At 45.4% G+C, this 13,677-nt stretch overlaps 1 protein-coding gene across 1 annotated transcript; it reads left to right on the forward strand.

The window, feature by feature from the left end:
* Window positions 1-7,095: 7,095 nt before the first annotated feature.
* Cenpt (centromere protein T) lies at window positions 7,096-13,557 on the forward strand. The gene is made up of 13 exons (XM_051201482.1): window positions 7,096-7,239; window positions 8,529-8,622; window positions 8,740-8,827; window positions 8,946-9,042; window positions 9,144-9,280; window positions 9,413-9,449; window positions 9,765-9,913; window positions 11,242-11,442; window positions 11,644-11,817; window positions 12,214-12,307; window positions 12,932-13,102; window positions 13,183-13,287; window positions 13,365-13,557. The coding sequence occupies exons 1-13, from the start codon at window positions 7,127-7,129 to the stop codon at window positions 13,486-13,488; spliced, it is 1,584 nt and encodes a 527-aa protein (XP_051057439.1). The 5' UTR covers window positions 7,096-7,126; the 3' UTR covers window positions 13,489-13,557.
* The last annotated feature ends 120 nt before the right edge of the window (window positions 13,558-13,677 follow it).

Raw genomic sequence — 13,677 nt, forward strand, 5'->3', positions numbered from 1 at the left:
AAAGAGAAAAATGTATTCGAATGGAACGTTGTCGCATGGACTACCCCTTACAAGGACCCGGAATCCTGATGTTACGGGGCTCGTGCCTCGTCAGCGCAAGCGCTCTGGGTTTAAACACCCAAAGACTACAAGTTCCATGCTGCCTCAGAAAACGTTGTGGTTGCTGCCTCGGGCTGCAGCGCCGCGTAAAGGAGAGGCGGAGTTTCTGCAGGCTAGGATTTGAGGGAGGTTCTGCAGCCTGCTCTAGAAGTTCCGAAACCCCAGTGCCTTGGACTAGAGGGTTCTCCTTAGCCTGGAGGAAACCCGAGTCAGCCCAGAAGGCCCTCTAGTGTCATTTTCTCATATTGGGGCACTCTTCCGACTCTCAGCTACCTCTTACTTGGACTCACTACCCTACACCAGTTCCCTAATAGCTACCTACTGTGTTACAGAGTATAGAGAGAACACAGTAAAGGTAGTTTTGAGCACTCAGATCCACCTAGCCCTCTCTCTCCTGGATTCTGATTCAAGTGTCTTTTGGATAATGGATAAACATGTGCTAACAGATATCTAGTCAAGAGTAAATGCCACAGATGAATCAGAAGAGGACACCCACAGAACCTGTACAATAAAAACCAAGCATTATCTGAGTAGTATTAGTGCTTGGTCTCTCAACCACCCTACCTTGGGAACTATTGGGAACTGAGACAGAAGGACATAAACCTTCCATGTAAGTGCCTAGAAAGGGCAGCCAGGCGGGGCAGTGGTCGTGCACGCCTTTAATCCCAGCACTTGGGAGGCCGAGGCAGGTTGATTTCTGTGAATTGGAGGACAGCCTGGTTTACAAAGCGATACAGAGAAGTTAGAACCCCTGAATGACTGGTTTACAAAGCGATACACAGAAGTTAGAACCCCTGAATGATTACAAAAAATTCGGGATTTTATTCAGCGGGCAACCAGAAAGTTGAAGGGTTTTGAATGAAAACAATTTGCATTAATTTGCATTATAAACTAGACAGTGGTTGGTCTTCTCCCAGAAACAATAGTCTTTGTGGGTGGAGCAAGCCATCCAGGCCTGGTGATGCAGACTTGGAATGCTGGTTAGTTTAGAAGGTGAATTTAGTGAGTTCCTCTCTGGAAAGAAGGGCAATTTAGTGAAAAGAAATAAAGAAATAAAGCTGAGAGAGTTAATAAGGCACTTTCCTGCCACAAAGGAGGCCCCCAGAAACAAAAACAATAACAACAAAACAGGTCAAAAGCCCATATATTATCTTTGCATTCTAGAGATCCTTGGTTATTTGTGTGTGTTTTGCTCTCTTTCAAATGTTAGAAAAGCCTATTTTCCTGAGCTAAGCAACTGGGGCTACAGATGAAATCTCTTCATATCCAAAATGTATTACCCATTACGTGTGTGTATATAGTAGGATGAAAGGTTGTGTATTCATTTCAGTGAATCATTTATACAAAAGTATAAACATCCTGGCATGGTGGTTCACCCTTTCTTCCTTCCTTCCTTCCTTCCTTCCTTCCTTCCTTCCTTCCTGTCTGTCGTCTGTCTGTCTTTTTCCTGGAGACTGTTTGTCTATTCAGTCCTGACTGTCCTGAAACTTACTCTGCAGACCAGACTGGCCTTGAACTCAGAGATCTGTTTGGCTTTGCCTCCCAAGGGCTAGGATTGAAGGTGTTCCACACCTCACCAACCCCAGTTGATGGTACATAGTTTTAATCCCAGTATTCAGGAGTCAGAGGGTTCAAGGCCAGCCTGATCTACATAGAAAGACCCTGTATCAAAATAAAACAAATGGTATAAATATTGTTTATTATATATTGTTATTTATATATATTTTCTGTTTTATTTTTGAGAAAGGGTTTCTTTGTGTAACAGTCCTGGCTGTCCAGGAACTTGCTTTGTAGATCAGGTTGGCCTTGAATTTACTGAGATCTGCCTGCTTTAATCCCAAATGTTGGGATTAAAAGAATAAAAGAATAAGCCACCACCCAGCATATTATGGTATACATTTTTGTTTTGGTTTTTGGAGACAGGGTTTCTCTGTGTTGCCTTGGAGCCTGTCCTGGTCTTGTAGACCAGGCTGGTCTTGAACTCACAGAGACCCACCTGCCTCTGTCTCCCAAATGCTGGGATTAAAGGCATGTGACACCAACGCTCGGCTGGTATACATTTTTTTAATTATTTATTTTTATTTTATGTGTATTGGTGTTCTGCTTGTATGTATGTCTGTGTGAGGGTGTCAAATCTTGAAGTTACAGATGGTTATGAGCTGCCATGTGGGTACTGGGAATTGAACCCAGGACCTCTGGAAGAGCAGTGGGTGCTCTTAACCACTGAGACATCTATCCAGCACCATGGTATACATTTTTTTTTTTTACATTTATTAGTTTTTTAAGTTAGCATTCAAAGTAATGGGAGATATTTTATATATACATACATACATGTTTATATATACATATGTGTGTATACATACATGTATATACATATATATACATATATATACACATATATATGTTCTGTGGTATGTAGGAGGGTACAGTTTGTGCTTGTGCATGTTCATTTGAGTGCCTGTGAGTGTGTGTGTGGAAGCCAGAGATTGAAGGTGGGGTATTAATGAGTTCACTAGACCCAAGATAAATGAAAAATGAATGCTTTATTGGGGGACAATTTACACAGATAATAGCAAAGAACCACAGCAGTGCTCCTGATCTAGAATATGCAGACTCTGCCCTTCCAACTCGAGCTCCCAAAAGAAAGAGAGTCTACCAGGTGCTTCCCTACCTACCAGTCACATTCGCACCTGAAACCACAACTCCTTGACATGGCCACTAACACAAATTCACTGGCAATGCAAGATGCTCCTACAATTCCCCTATTAGTCTAAAGAAGAAGTTTTAAGCCTGATACAAAAATTATATACAATGATAACAAATGTCAAATGTATTCCGGGAAAAGGAAGGGTAAAAACATTCACAAATTAAAACCTACAACAAGCAAGAGCAACACTGAGTAATAGACAACATACTACATGTTCAGTTTCAGTGTAATGGCATGACACACATTAGCCTGATAACAGCCCTAATCTGGAAAGTCTATGTCTTGTACCTAGTATATTCTATATAAGAGAAGACATAGCTATGACTGTCTAGTCTTCAACCTCATCAAAGACTTGAGAAAGAAAATAACATTACTAGGGTAGTCAGGAAGTATGAGTGTGGGACTTCCTGAAGGTGCAAGCAAAAACAGAAACAGCAGGCTACCTGGATAGTCACCTAAAGTCTCACAGCAAATTCAGGGTGACCAGCTTTGGCTAAGGCCTAATGTATCAGACAGACCATCTCAGAAGCAGGGAAATTGAAAGACTGTCTTTCCCTGACTCGGCAAGGTTCAGCAGTCTCTTTATCTCCCGCTAGCCCAGTTAGGACAGCGTGTCCAAAGCCCAAGGTCGAGGCGGGGCCAGTTCTATGCCCAAAAGGCCAGTTGCTGAGGAGAGAATGAACTTAAAATGAAGTGACATTGGTGCCCATCATACTCGTGGGAACAGCTTGGTGCTATCAATTTTGCATATCATTCCTCAGAAGCCCTTCACCTTTTCTTTTTAAAGCTGGTCTGCCAGCAGGTATCCACCTTTCTATTCTTCCTGAGCAGTGGAATTATAGGTACCATGCTTAGCATTCTTTCCCCAATAATTTATTTATTTTTACTTTATGAGCATTGGTGTTTTGCCTGAATGAATATCTGTATGAGGAGGTCCCCTAGAACTGGGTGCTGGGAATTGATCCTAGCTCCTTTGAAAGAACAGTCAGTGTCTTAACCATTGAGCCATCTCTCCAGCTTCCTCATGCTTGGCTTCTTACTTGAGTAAAGAAAGATCACATTGATTCGAATGTACAAATCATTGAGGAAGATGCTTTATTAGACTCTACCTTTGGTATTAAAATAACCTTTAATAGATACTTATATACATTCAAATAATAACTAGTAAATTGAAAGTATTATTTTGTAGAAAGGGCCTGTGTTTGATCTCAGTACTAAAAGCAAACACACAAAACATTCATAATTTCTCTTCACTCCCACTGCCCTGCCCATCTTCTTATCTTGTTATCTCTAGTGAAAAGCAAGAATCATGTCACATCTCTGATTTTGATCTTGCCTTCTGGCTGCCAAAGAAAATCTGATATGTCACTCCAGTGGCTTCCTATTCTATTTAGAATGCTTTCTAAACTCCTTCCTGAAGCTTCCAAAAAACCCACATATATAGCCTGACCCTTGCCAACCGTTTACATTCCACCCTCCCATCCTCACTTTAATAACAACCCAATGTTATTATTAAAAATAACCTTGGACTGGAAAGCTAGCTCAGTAGGAAGTAATATTTGCCACCAAGCCTCAAGAATTGAGTTCAATCCCTGGAACTCACACAGTGAAAGGGAGAACTGACTCCTGTCTGATTCCTGCAACCCATACTTGGATTTCTACTTGTGCACTGTGGCATGGCCATATCCACACAATTACAAAACAAATAAAAGTGAAAAGTTAAAAATAGCCAGAAGTACCTGGGCCTGGGCGGTGGTAGTATACCCCTTTAATCCCAGCACTCAGGAGGCAGAGGCAGACAGATTTCTGAATTCAAGGTTAGCCTGGCCTACAGAAGTGAGTTCTACATAGAGAGAAACCCTGTCTTGAAAAAAGCAAAAGGAAAGAAATACAAAGTGGTGGCCAATGTCTATAATCTCAGCTCTGAGAAGGAGCATCAGTAGTAACAATTTTGAAGCTTGGCAAATTCCATTCCTGTCATTGCTATGTAGCTTTTCTAAAAACCAAAAACAGATGTAGTAAATATAAAGTTAATTTGTTTAAATGTTCATTTGTTTTGAGATAGGGTCTTGACTTTGTAGCCCAGACTTGTCTGGAATTCACTGTGAGGACCAGCTTAGATTCAAACTCTACAGAGATCCACCTGCCTCTGCTTCCAGAATTCTAGGGTTAAGAGCATGCACCACCTTTCCTGGTTAAAATAAATCTTTAGGAGTTAGGTTTAGGTAGTTGATAGTTAATAGAAATGGGTTAATATTTAAGACAGCGCTAGCCAATGAGCAATGCTAGAGACAGGCCAACAGCTTTATATCTAATGCAGCATCTGTGTGTGATATATTTGGGGCTGACAAGGCTGTGGGACCCTGCTGGCAGGAAAGCTTCTCATAACAAGACCTAGAAAATGTGAATAAGAGATCAGATCTAAATGTATAATTAGTCCAGTTGCTTGCCTAGCATGCAGGAAGTGCTAGGATTGTGCTAGTGCCGTATAAATGGTGCATGGTACAAGCATTGCAACAGCTGGGATGGGATGGGATGGGATGGGATGGGATGGAAAGGTATTCTGGCACTCGGAAGCTAAGGAATACCACAGGTTGCAGAGTAAGCATAGCACCTTACATCCCTGCTTCAAGGAAAGGCTTCCCCAGTGTATCAGCTCTGCTGTGGCAGGAGAGGGTTTCCCAGCAAAGTTGTGACAGTTTGGCTCTGGTCCCCAAAGTGCAAATTGTAACAACTCCACTTCACCTGGGAAAGGTTTCCCTGGCAAAAAGTGTTACAGTCCTGCGAGGCCCCACTCTGCCCAGGGTCATCTCTAAAAAATGTCTCACCCAAACCTCATTCAAGAAATTTACTGGGAGGTAAGAATCCAGGAAAATGGCAGCTCTCTGCAAAGTTGGAAGAAGACAGCCAGGCATCTGGGCAGCCCCAAACTGAAACAGACACAAGGTTTATACAGGGCTTCTTAGGAGGCAGAGTTTGTCCGGGAAGATTTCCAGGGTGGGGAATGGCCAGATTTCAGTCCCTGAGCTCAAACTGGCCAGATCTCCTGCTCAGGAATTGGTTAGTTTTCTGCACAGGTTTAGGGTCAGATTTGGCTCTGGTTTCAGGGCCAAAGTGTGTTTCTTTCACTGGTCCTTCTTAGCGTTTTGGCTCTAATTTTAGGGCCAGGGTGTATTTCTTTCACTGGCTCTGATTCCAGGAGCAAAGTGTGTTTCTTTGGCACTGGTTTCAGGGTCAGGGTGCATTTCTTTGGGTCTGGTTGCAGGGCCAAAGTGTTTCTTCTGTCTCTGCTCAGGGTGTTTTTGTTTAGCTGGACCTTTTTTCCCTACACATGGTGTTACAGCACTGTAATGTTATCACACTGGAGTTGTAAGTCAGAGAATCAGAAATTCAAGATCATCTTTAGCTGCAGGATCAGCCTGGCCTACATGAAATCCTGTCTCAAAACAAACACAAAAACAAAAAACAAAACCCCTAACCAACATTTTTAAAAAATGGTTTAAACTGGATGTGATGGAACACACCTGTAATCCAAGCACAAATAAGTGGAAACGGGAGTCAGAAGTTCAAGTCATCCTAGCCTACAAAGGGCTTTTGATAGCAGCTTGGGTTACATTAGAACCTGTATCAAAAACAACAAAAAAATATGTTTTTGTGAAATCACCAAAGTCTGGCATAGAAATTTACACCTGCAATCTGAGCGCTCAAGAGGTAGAGGCAAGAAGGTTGTCTGTAGAGCTTGACATGCATGCCTGGTGTTCGAAGAGCCGCATTGGCGTTTCTGGCAGTTATGAGCAAAAGAGTACTTGGGAACAGAACCCACGCAGGAGCAGCAAATAAGTCCTACCACTGAGCCATCTTTCCAGCCCCCTAGTTACTTTTAAGATTTTTTTATTTTTTTATTTTATTTTATTTTATTTTATTTTTTTTTTTTTGTCCTTCGAGACACGGTTTCTTTGTAGTGCTTTGGAGCTGGTCCTGGTACTAGCTCTGTAGACCGTGCTGGCCTCGAACTCACAAAGATCTCCTGCCTCTGCCTCCCGAGTGCTAGGACTAAAGGAATGTGCCACCACTGCCAGCAATCCTTAATTTTTTATCTTGAAGAAACTATGAGCTTAGAACTGGCTACATACTTTTGCTCAGGTTTAACGCGAGTTTGCCTCCAAAACCAACTTGCAATCGCCTTAGGCAGGACTCCCAGCTGTAGGACTACAGTTCCCGTGGGGCTATGTGGCAGCATCGCGAGACTTGACTCGAAAGAGGTGGCGGGAACGCGTCTCTTGCAGCAGCTACAACAGTTAGGAAGGGTGCATCCTGGGCATGGCGAGTCGCTACAGTCCCGACCCCGACCAGACGCCACGCACGCTCCTGCGGCGCGTGCTGGATACTGCGGATTCGCGTACCCCAAGGCGACGACGGAGTGTTCAGACTAAGTATGTGAGAGTGTTTCTGAGCAACTAGAATGACTGGGGAGTGGTGGCTGTGCCTACCTGTTTGGAAAGGAAAACCGAGTCTCGGTAGAGTCGGAGGAGCTGAGATCTGACTACACCCTAATTGAATCGGACTCAGCTAAGCTGTTGTACCCTCACCCGTGCAGTTCCACAGAGATCAACAGTGCTGGATCTCTAGAAACAAAGGATAAGGCTCTGTTTTCTAGGTTGTTTGACTTAACCCAGACCCAGGTTGTCCTGTCATCCACCCCTACTTCCAGATGACTTCACTTCCCAACACACAGCCCTACCCTCAGCCGCACAAGGGAGGTCAGGAGTCAGGAACTGGAAGGATGCTTTTCTAGAGAACAGGACTTTGTCCGGACTTTTCGGGGTGTGTTGAGGATGCTTGTGAGCAGAAAGTACCGAAGTTGGCATCTGCCTGTCTGAAAGAATGCCGCCCTCCTTTTCCAGAGGAGAGTTGTTCATGATAAGGTTTCTTTTTTCCCATGGTACTAGTGATTGATCCCAGGGCACCCTACCAGCCCTCTTGGTATTTGAGACAGGGTCTCAAAAAGTTGCCTTGGTTTGTCTTGAAACTGTAGCCCAAACAGGCTTTGAACTAGCCATTCTCCTGCCTGCGTTCCCCCTGGTAGCTGGGATTGCAGGTTTGGTACCACCTGATCCTTCCTCATTCAATATGAGGTGGTGTTTATTATGTATTTATTTACTGTGTGTGTGTGTGTGTGTGTGTGTGTGTGTATAGGTCAGAAACCTGCAGAGTCAGTTCTCACCTTCCACTGGGTGGGTGAACTCAGGATGTCCTGCTTGGAAGCAAATGCATTTACCACACTGAGCATTCTGGCCAGCCCCTCCAATATGTTTTACATCTAAGAGTATGAGATGGGAGTTGTGCCTGGGACACACTGATAGAGTTCGGAGACTGGAGAAATAGGGCTAGGGTGACCTGTGTCGAACCTGTCGTGCCTTGACAACAACTTGAAAGGTAAAACTACTTAAAATTCCTACTTGGAGTGGGATACTCTTCCAATTTGTTCCTTATGTGACTAACCCCTACTCCTCTTTTATTGTTCTGCAAGCACATGTTGGCAAACTCCACCCATTTCCACCCACTCTAGATCAGTCCCTGTCTGCCCATACTCAGGGCAAACCTTCATCTACTTCCTTCTTGACAAAGCTGGAAATAGGGACTATGTGAAGGCAAGCATCTGCATTCTCACTCCCACACGTAATTCTCAAAGCCTGTTGTTTTGTTTTTGTTTTTTACACAGTGCACAGAGAACTCTGCTTCAAACACCTTCCTCCTCCAAAAGGCAAGGTAGACAAACAAAAACAATTGACAGGAGGCATTCCCTTGTAACTAGGGTAAGTGTCCTGCACACTCCATGAGTGGCTTAATGGGGCACTGAAGTCCATTTTGTTTTGAAGCATAACTTGAGGGGTTCTCCAGGCAAAAATATAGACGTGGTGCTTTCCTTCTAGTCAGTTGTCAGACTGGCTGGTGTTCAAGCCCATGGGCACCTGGAGGAGCAGACACCCCGGACCCTGCTGAAGAACATCTTACTAACTGGTAAGTGGGTGCTAGCCTGCCAGCTAACATTCAGTGCTAGTCCAATAGCCAGGCCTATGGTACCCTTCTTTCTTATCCTTCTTTGTTAGAGCCCTACCCTCCCTTGTTATTGCTTCAGCCCCAGAATCTTCTATCGTGATGCCAGTCTCAGTGGTGAAGCCAGTACAAGTACCAGAGATGGTAGAGTCTTCCAGACGGGAAAGCAGTCCGGGAAGGTACACAGTGAAATTTCCTCATAGGCTGAGCCACCTCTTGGGGTCCCCAGAAAATAAAATTGGGCTTTCTGACATGTCTGAGATAAACTCCATCCTTATAGCCTGGAGCTGCAACTTCCTGATCTGGAACGCCCCTCAACCCTAGCTCCACGTCTGCCAGCCACTGGTAGAAGCAAGCAAAGGCTGAGATTGTCAGTATTCGAGCAGGAAGTGAACCAGGGGCTGCCTCTCTCCCAAGGTGAGTCCTAGGACACACCTGTGCTGTTCCTCTCTCCTCTGTTGAGGTCGAAGAGACCTGAGTGTGCTTCCATGGGGCTGAGTAACTCACTATGGATTGTTCTTTTTACACTGTCTTGATGGGCGCTGACAGAGCCACCTGGGAATGCTGATGCTTCATCCTTGGCCAGGTATTTTTCCCTGTTCTGGGGTTTGATGGAGCAGAGGCTTGAGGGGCATGTTAACTGATGGAATCTTGCAATAGGCTTACTGTTAGATTTAGCCTTATATCATGGGACCATAATGTAAGAGATGAGCTCCTTTGGAGAAGTGATGTTTCACTCTTTCTTTGTTTCTCTGTACTACTCCTGGCTGTCCTGGAACTCACTTTGTAGATTTGTAGATCAGGCTGGCCTTGAACTCACTGAGATCTGCCTGCCTCTGCCTTCTGAGTGCTGGTATTAAAAGGCATGCACTACCACCTGACTTTGTTTCCATCTTAACAGCTCCTTCAACCTCAGCTTTGTCCCACCTCGTCAGTTACAGTCAGTGGGGAGACCTGGTTTGGCTCGCAGACGTCCCATACGCCGGCCTGTGGATGTAGGTGTTCTTCTGCAGGATCTAGAAGATAATTCCTTGACCTCAGCTCTTCCAGGTAAGGTTGAGATTCCCATTTCCAGCTTTAGAGAGAAGCTACCACTCTATGAGGGACAGGAGGCTTTGCTGAATTCAGGGTTGTTCCACTTTTGGTAAGGTCAAGGACACTGTTGTCACTGTATGAGCCTGGCCAGGTATCAATGAAGAATTTCTGCATTTCTGCTTTCTTTACAAAGTGCTCCTGTATGTGTCAGGGTTCTTTAGAGGAACTTAGAAAATTAATGAGTTATAATATGCATAAGAATATATTATAATGAATATATAAAATGAGATTTATTAGAATGGCTTACAGGCTGCGCTGCTGCTAGCCAACATGGCTCTTACGAAAGGATGGTCCAAAAATCCAGTAATTTGTTAGGTCCACAAGGCTGGATGTCTCAACTGGCCTTCAGTATATGTTGGAATCTCAAGGAAGTAGGCTTCATTGCCAGTGAAGGAATGGACTTTGTGTGTGTGTGTGTGTGTTTGTGTGTGTGGAGAGAGAGAGAGAGAGAGAGAGAACGAGAACAAATGGGCATGGGCAACAAGACTAAGCTTCCTTTCTCCCTGCCTTTTATGCTGCCAGTACAAGGTGTGGTCCAGATTAAAGATGTGTCTTCCCACTTCTGGATTAGAAATGGGTCTTCCCATGTCAAATGATTTAGTTAAGAAAAAAAAAATCATCACAAGTGTGCCTAGTCATTTGGGTTTTAGTTGATTCCAGATGAAGTTAAGCTGATAACCAAGCATAGCCATCATAGCCAGGATTGGGAACCCTCCACAAACTTGAGAGACAGAGACAGATGGATCTCTGTGGGTTTGAGGCAAGCCTGGTCTACAGAGCAAGCTAATGCTGCACAGGGAAACCCTGTCTCTAGGAGAAATAAATAAATAAAATAATAATCTAGCCTTAGTATCTCTGTGTCTTCTATTACTTTATATTCTTGAACTACAGGGCTGAGGGTAGAAGGAAAAGGGTACAGTATGGTGGCCAGAGCTTGTTGCAAAAACAGGTTTCATGATCGTAGCACTAACCTTGGATCCTGATTCCAGGGTATAAGTTCACTAATGTTTGACAGAAAGTGCTGAGTAGAGGAAGAAGTAGACAGTTGAGGCATGAGTAAGCAGTTTTCTGGGGTGGAAGCAAGTTAAAGAGGCCTGGCAATGTCAGAGGAAGGACCAGGAGGAGTGGCAAGGAAGGCAATGGAAGACAAAGGCTTAGAATGTAGGTTATCTCATTCTGGAGGTCACATAGGCAGAGAAGACCCTCATGTCTCACTGCCTGCACCCTCACAGTATTAGCAGGTGTGCCTAGAATACAGATTTTATCTGGTTCTTGATCTCTAGGTGATAACTATAGAACCCCTGTTGCTACTCTGCCAATGGATGCAGTGTTGGAAGACACCCAGCCGTTCTCACAGCCTTCGGTTGGCTGCTCCCTTAGAGCACATCACTCCCTGCCCAGCCCTTCTCACTCTGAGGTTGAAGGTGTTGAAAGAGGTGTAGGCCGAAGGACACGAAGCACTGAGACTGGGCTGGAGAAGCACAGTGAGTATAAGGGGCAGCTGGCCTGGAGCCAAGCTCATCCTGGGTGAGAGTTAACATAGGTGGATTTCCCTCCTCCAACTCATATGTGTGCCCCAGAATCCTTGTTTAGGAGTTCCTCCTCCACCCAAGAGCGGAGTCAGGGTTGGGCCAGGAGATCCCAAATCAGTGCAATGACGCTGCCTCATCTTGTTCTCCCCTCAGTGAGCAGAACCAGCTGTGGTACTCCTCCTTTACCCTTCTCAGAGCTACAGCCTCAGCCTCCAGAAATAAAAGAAGCAGTGGGATCCCAGGAGGCTGTGGAGGCCAAGGAGCAAGAAGGCTCTTCAGGGCATGAAGATACTCCTGGCAGACCAGGCCTAGTGCAGGCATCAGCAAGTGAGTGTCACTAACTTGTTAGGTCCTATCATACAGAAGAAAACATGCCTGGGCTGTTTCTGGGAACTGGTAGTTTTAGAGGCCAGGGAGAGTATAAGGGACAATCACTTGCCTAGAGCTCTGTGAGGCCCTTAAGAATTAAGAAAAGGGCTGGGCCATGGTGGCGCAGGCCTTTAATCCCAGCAGCACTCAGGAGGCAGAGGCAGGTGGATCTCAGAGTTCGAGGCCAGCCGGGTGTACAGAGTGAGAGTGAGTTCCAAGACAACCAGGTCTACACAGAGAAACCCTAAAAACAAAACAAAAGGAAGGAAGGAAGGGAAAAAAGGAGACTAGACCTGTACAGCTTTGTGAGATGGTCAAGCCTGAACCCTTTGTGACACTACTCTTTCTTTGCAGCAAGTCCAAAGTTAGCCTCTGGCACCTATGACTTACTCCAGGCTGAGCAGCCCCATCAGTCTCTCCAGCCGTCCATACCACTGGGAGTTGCAGTGTAAGAAACCCTGTTGTTGGGAAGGGGATGTCCTGAAGCTGGCACTGTACATATTTAAGTCCTCCTAGATTTGCAAATGATTGCCAAGCATCTCCAGCCTGGTAGTGATAGCCTGGCTATCTGTCATCCTGGTACCTGTCTCCAGGAATATAGGAAGCCTAGGTAAGGGAGAAACTCCTAGGTCAGTATATAATCATAGAAGGCTTCCTGGAGGCCGTTAGTAGGCTTGGCACAGGAGGTTGTCATGGATTCCTGAGGGGGAGAGACTATCCAGTTTGAGACCTGAGGTTCAACAAGCTTGAGGCGGAACCTGAATATATGTTGAAGTTAAGTCTAGACTGGAGGATCAAGATCACAGGGAGAGAACAGGTCTTTGTTTTGAGACAGGGTTTCTCTGTGTAGCCCTGGCTGTCTTGGAACATGCTCTGTAGACCAGACTGTCCTGGAATTCACAGAGCTCTGCCTGCCTCTGCCTCCCCCACCCCACCCCAGACTGATAGATTTCTTATTCAATCTACTTAATGAACAACAGTCCCAGTTTCAGCAGAGCCAGCAGGACTTGTCCTCCAGTGAGGGCCTTTCCAAACAGCAGTTCAGTCACCTCTGTCTTCTCCTGTCCTCAAGTTCAGAGCCCCCGGAGTCTGTGCCTACTAGGATTCCAGCCAGGACCCGAACTGTAGGTCCTAGGCACCACCATGACCCCTACAAAGCTGGACTGGGCCACTATATGAAGCTCTTCAGCTTCTATACTAAGATGCCTGTGGAGAAGAAGGCTCTTGAGATGGTGGAGAAGTGGTGAGTCTAGCATGTGAGTGGGCAGAGGTGTTGTTTCATAAACAGACTGCTCAATCTACTCTATGCCAACCTTCTTGTAGCTTAGACAAGTATTTCCAGCACCTTTGCAATGACCTGGAAGCATTTTCTGCTCATGCTGGCCGTAAGACTGTGAAGCTAGAGGACTTGGAGCTGCTGCTGCGACGGTAAGTGGACATAAAAGGGAGGTTGAGCGTGGAGTGCTAGTGCTGATTGTGACTGACCTTCTTTTCCTCTAATACAGGCAGCGACTAGTCACTGATCAAGTCTCGCTGCATGTGCTTGTGGAGCGGTACCTGCCCTTGGAGTACCGGCAGCTACTCATCCCCTGTGCATCCAGTGGCAATTCTGTCTTCCCTGCCCAGTAGTGGCCAAGTCGTAACCCTTGCCCTCTCCCTAACTTGGACACCTTAGACCCACACGATCATCAGGGTCTCCTCCTCTCCGATCACCAATAAAATCTCACAAATGGGTTCTGCTCTTTGTGCATGTCTTAGGGTCTGCCCAGATCCTCTTCCCCCATACACCAACACTTGACTGTCCAGCATAGCTTGGAA

Source organism: Phodopus roborovskii, unplaced genomic scaffold (genome assembly GCF_943737965.1).
Source record: "Phodopus roborovskii unplaced genomic scaffold, PHOROB, whole genome shotgun sequence".
In the NCBI taxonomy this organism is placed as follows: Eukaryota; Metazoa; Chordata; class Mammalia; order Rodentia; family Cricetidae; genus Phodopus; species Phodopus roborovskii.

Excerpts from the sequence above, each read along its gene's own strand:
- Cenpt (XM_051201482.1), top strand. The coding sequence starts at position 7,127 with ATGGCGAGTCGCTACAGTCCCGACCCCGACCAGACGCCACGCACGCTC. Across the intron at positions 9,043-9,143 it reads CGGGAAAGCAGTCCGGGAAG|CCTGGAGCTGCAACTTCCTG; the intron begins GTACACAGTGAA and ends CCATCCTTATAG. Across the intron at positions 13,103-13,182 it reads CTTGAGATGGTGGAGAAGTG|CTTAGACAAGTATTTCCAGC; the intron begins GTGAGTCTAGCA and ends ACCTTCTTGTAG.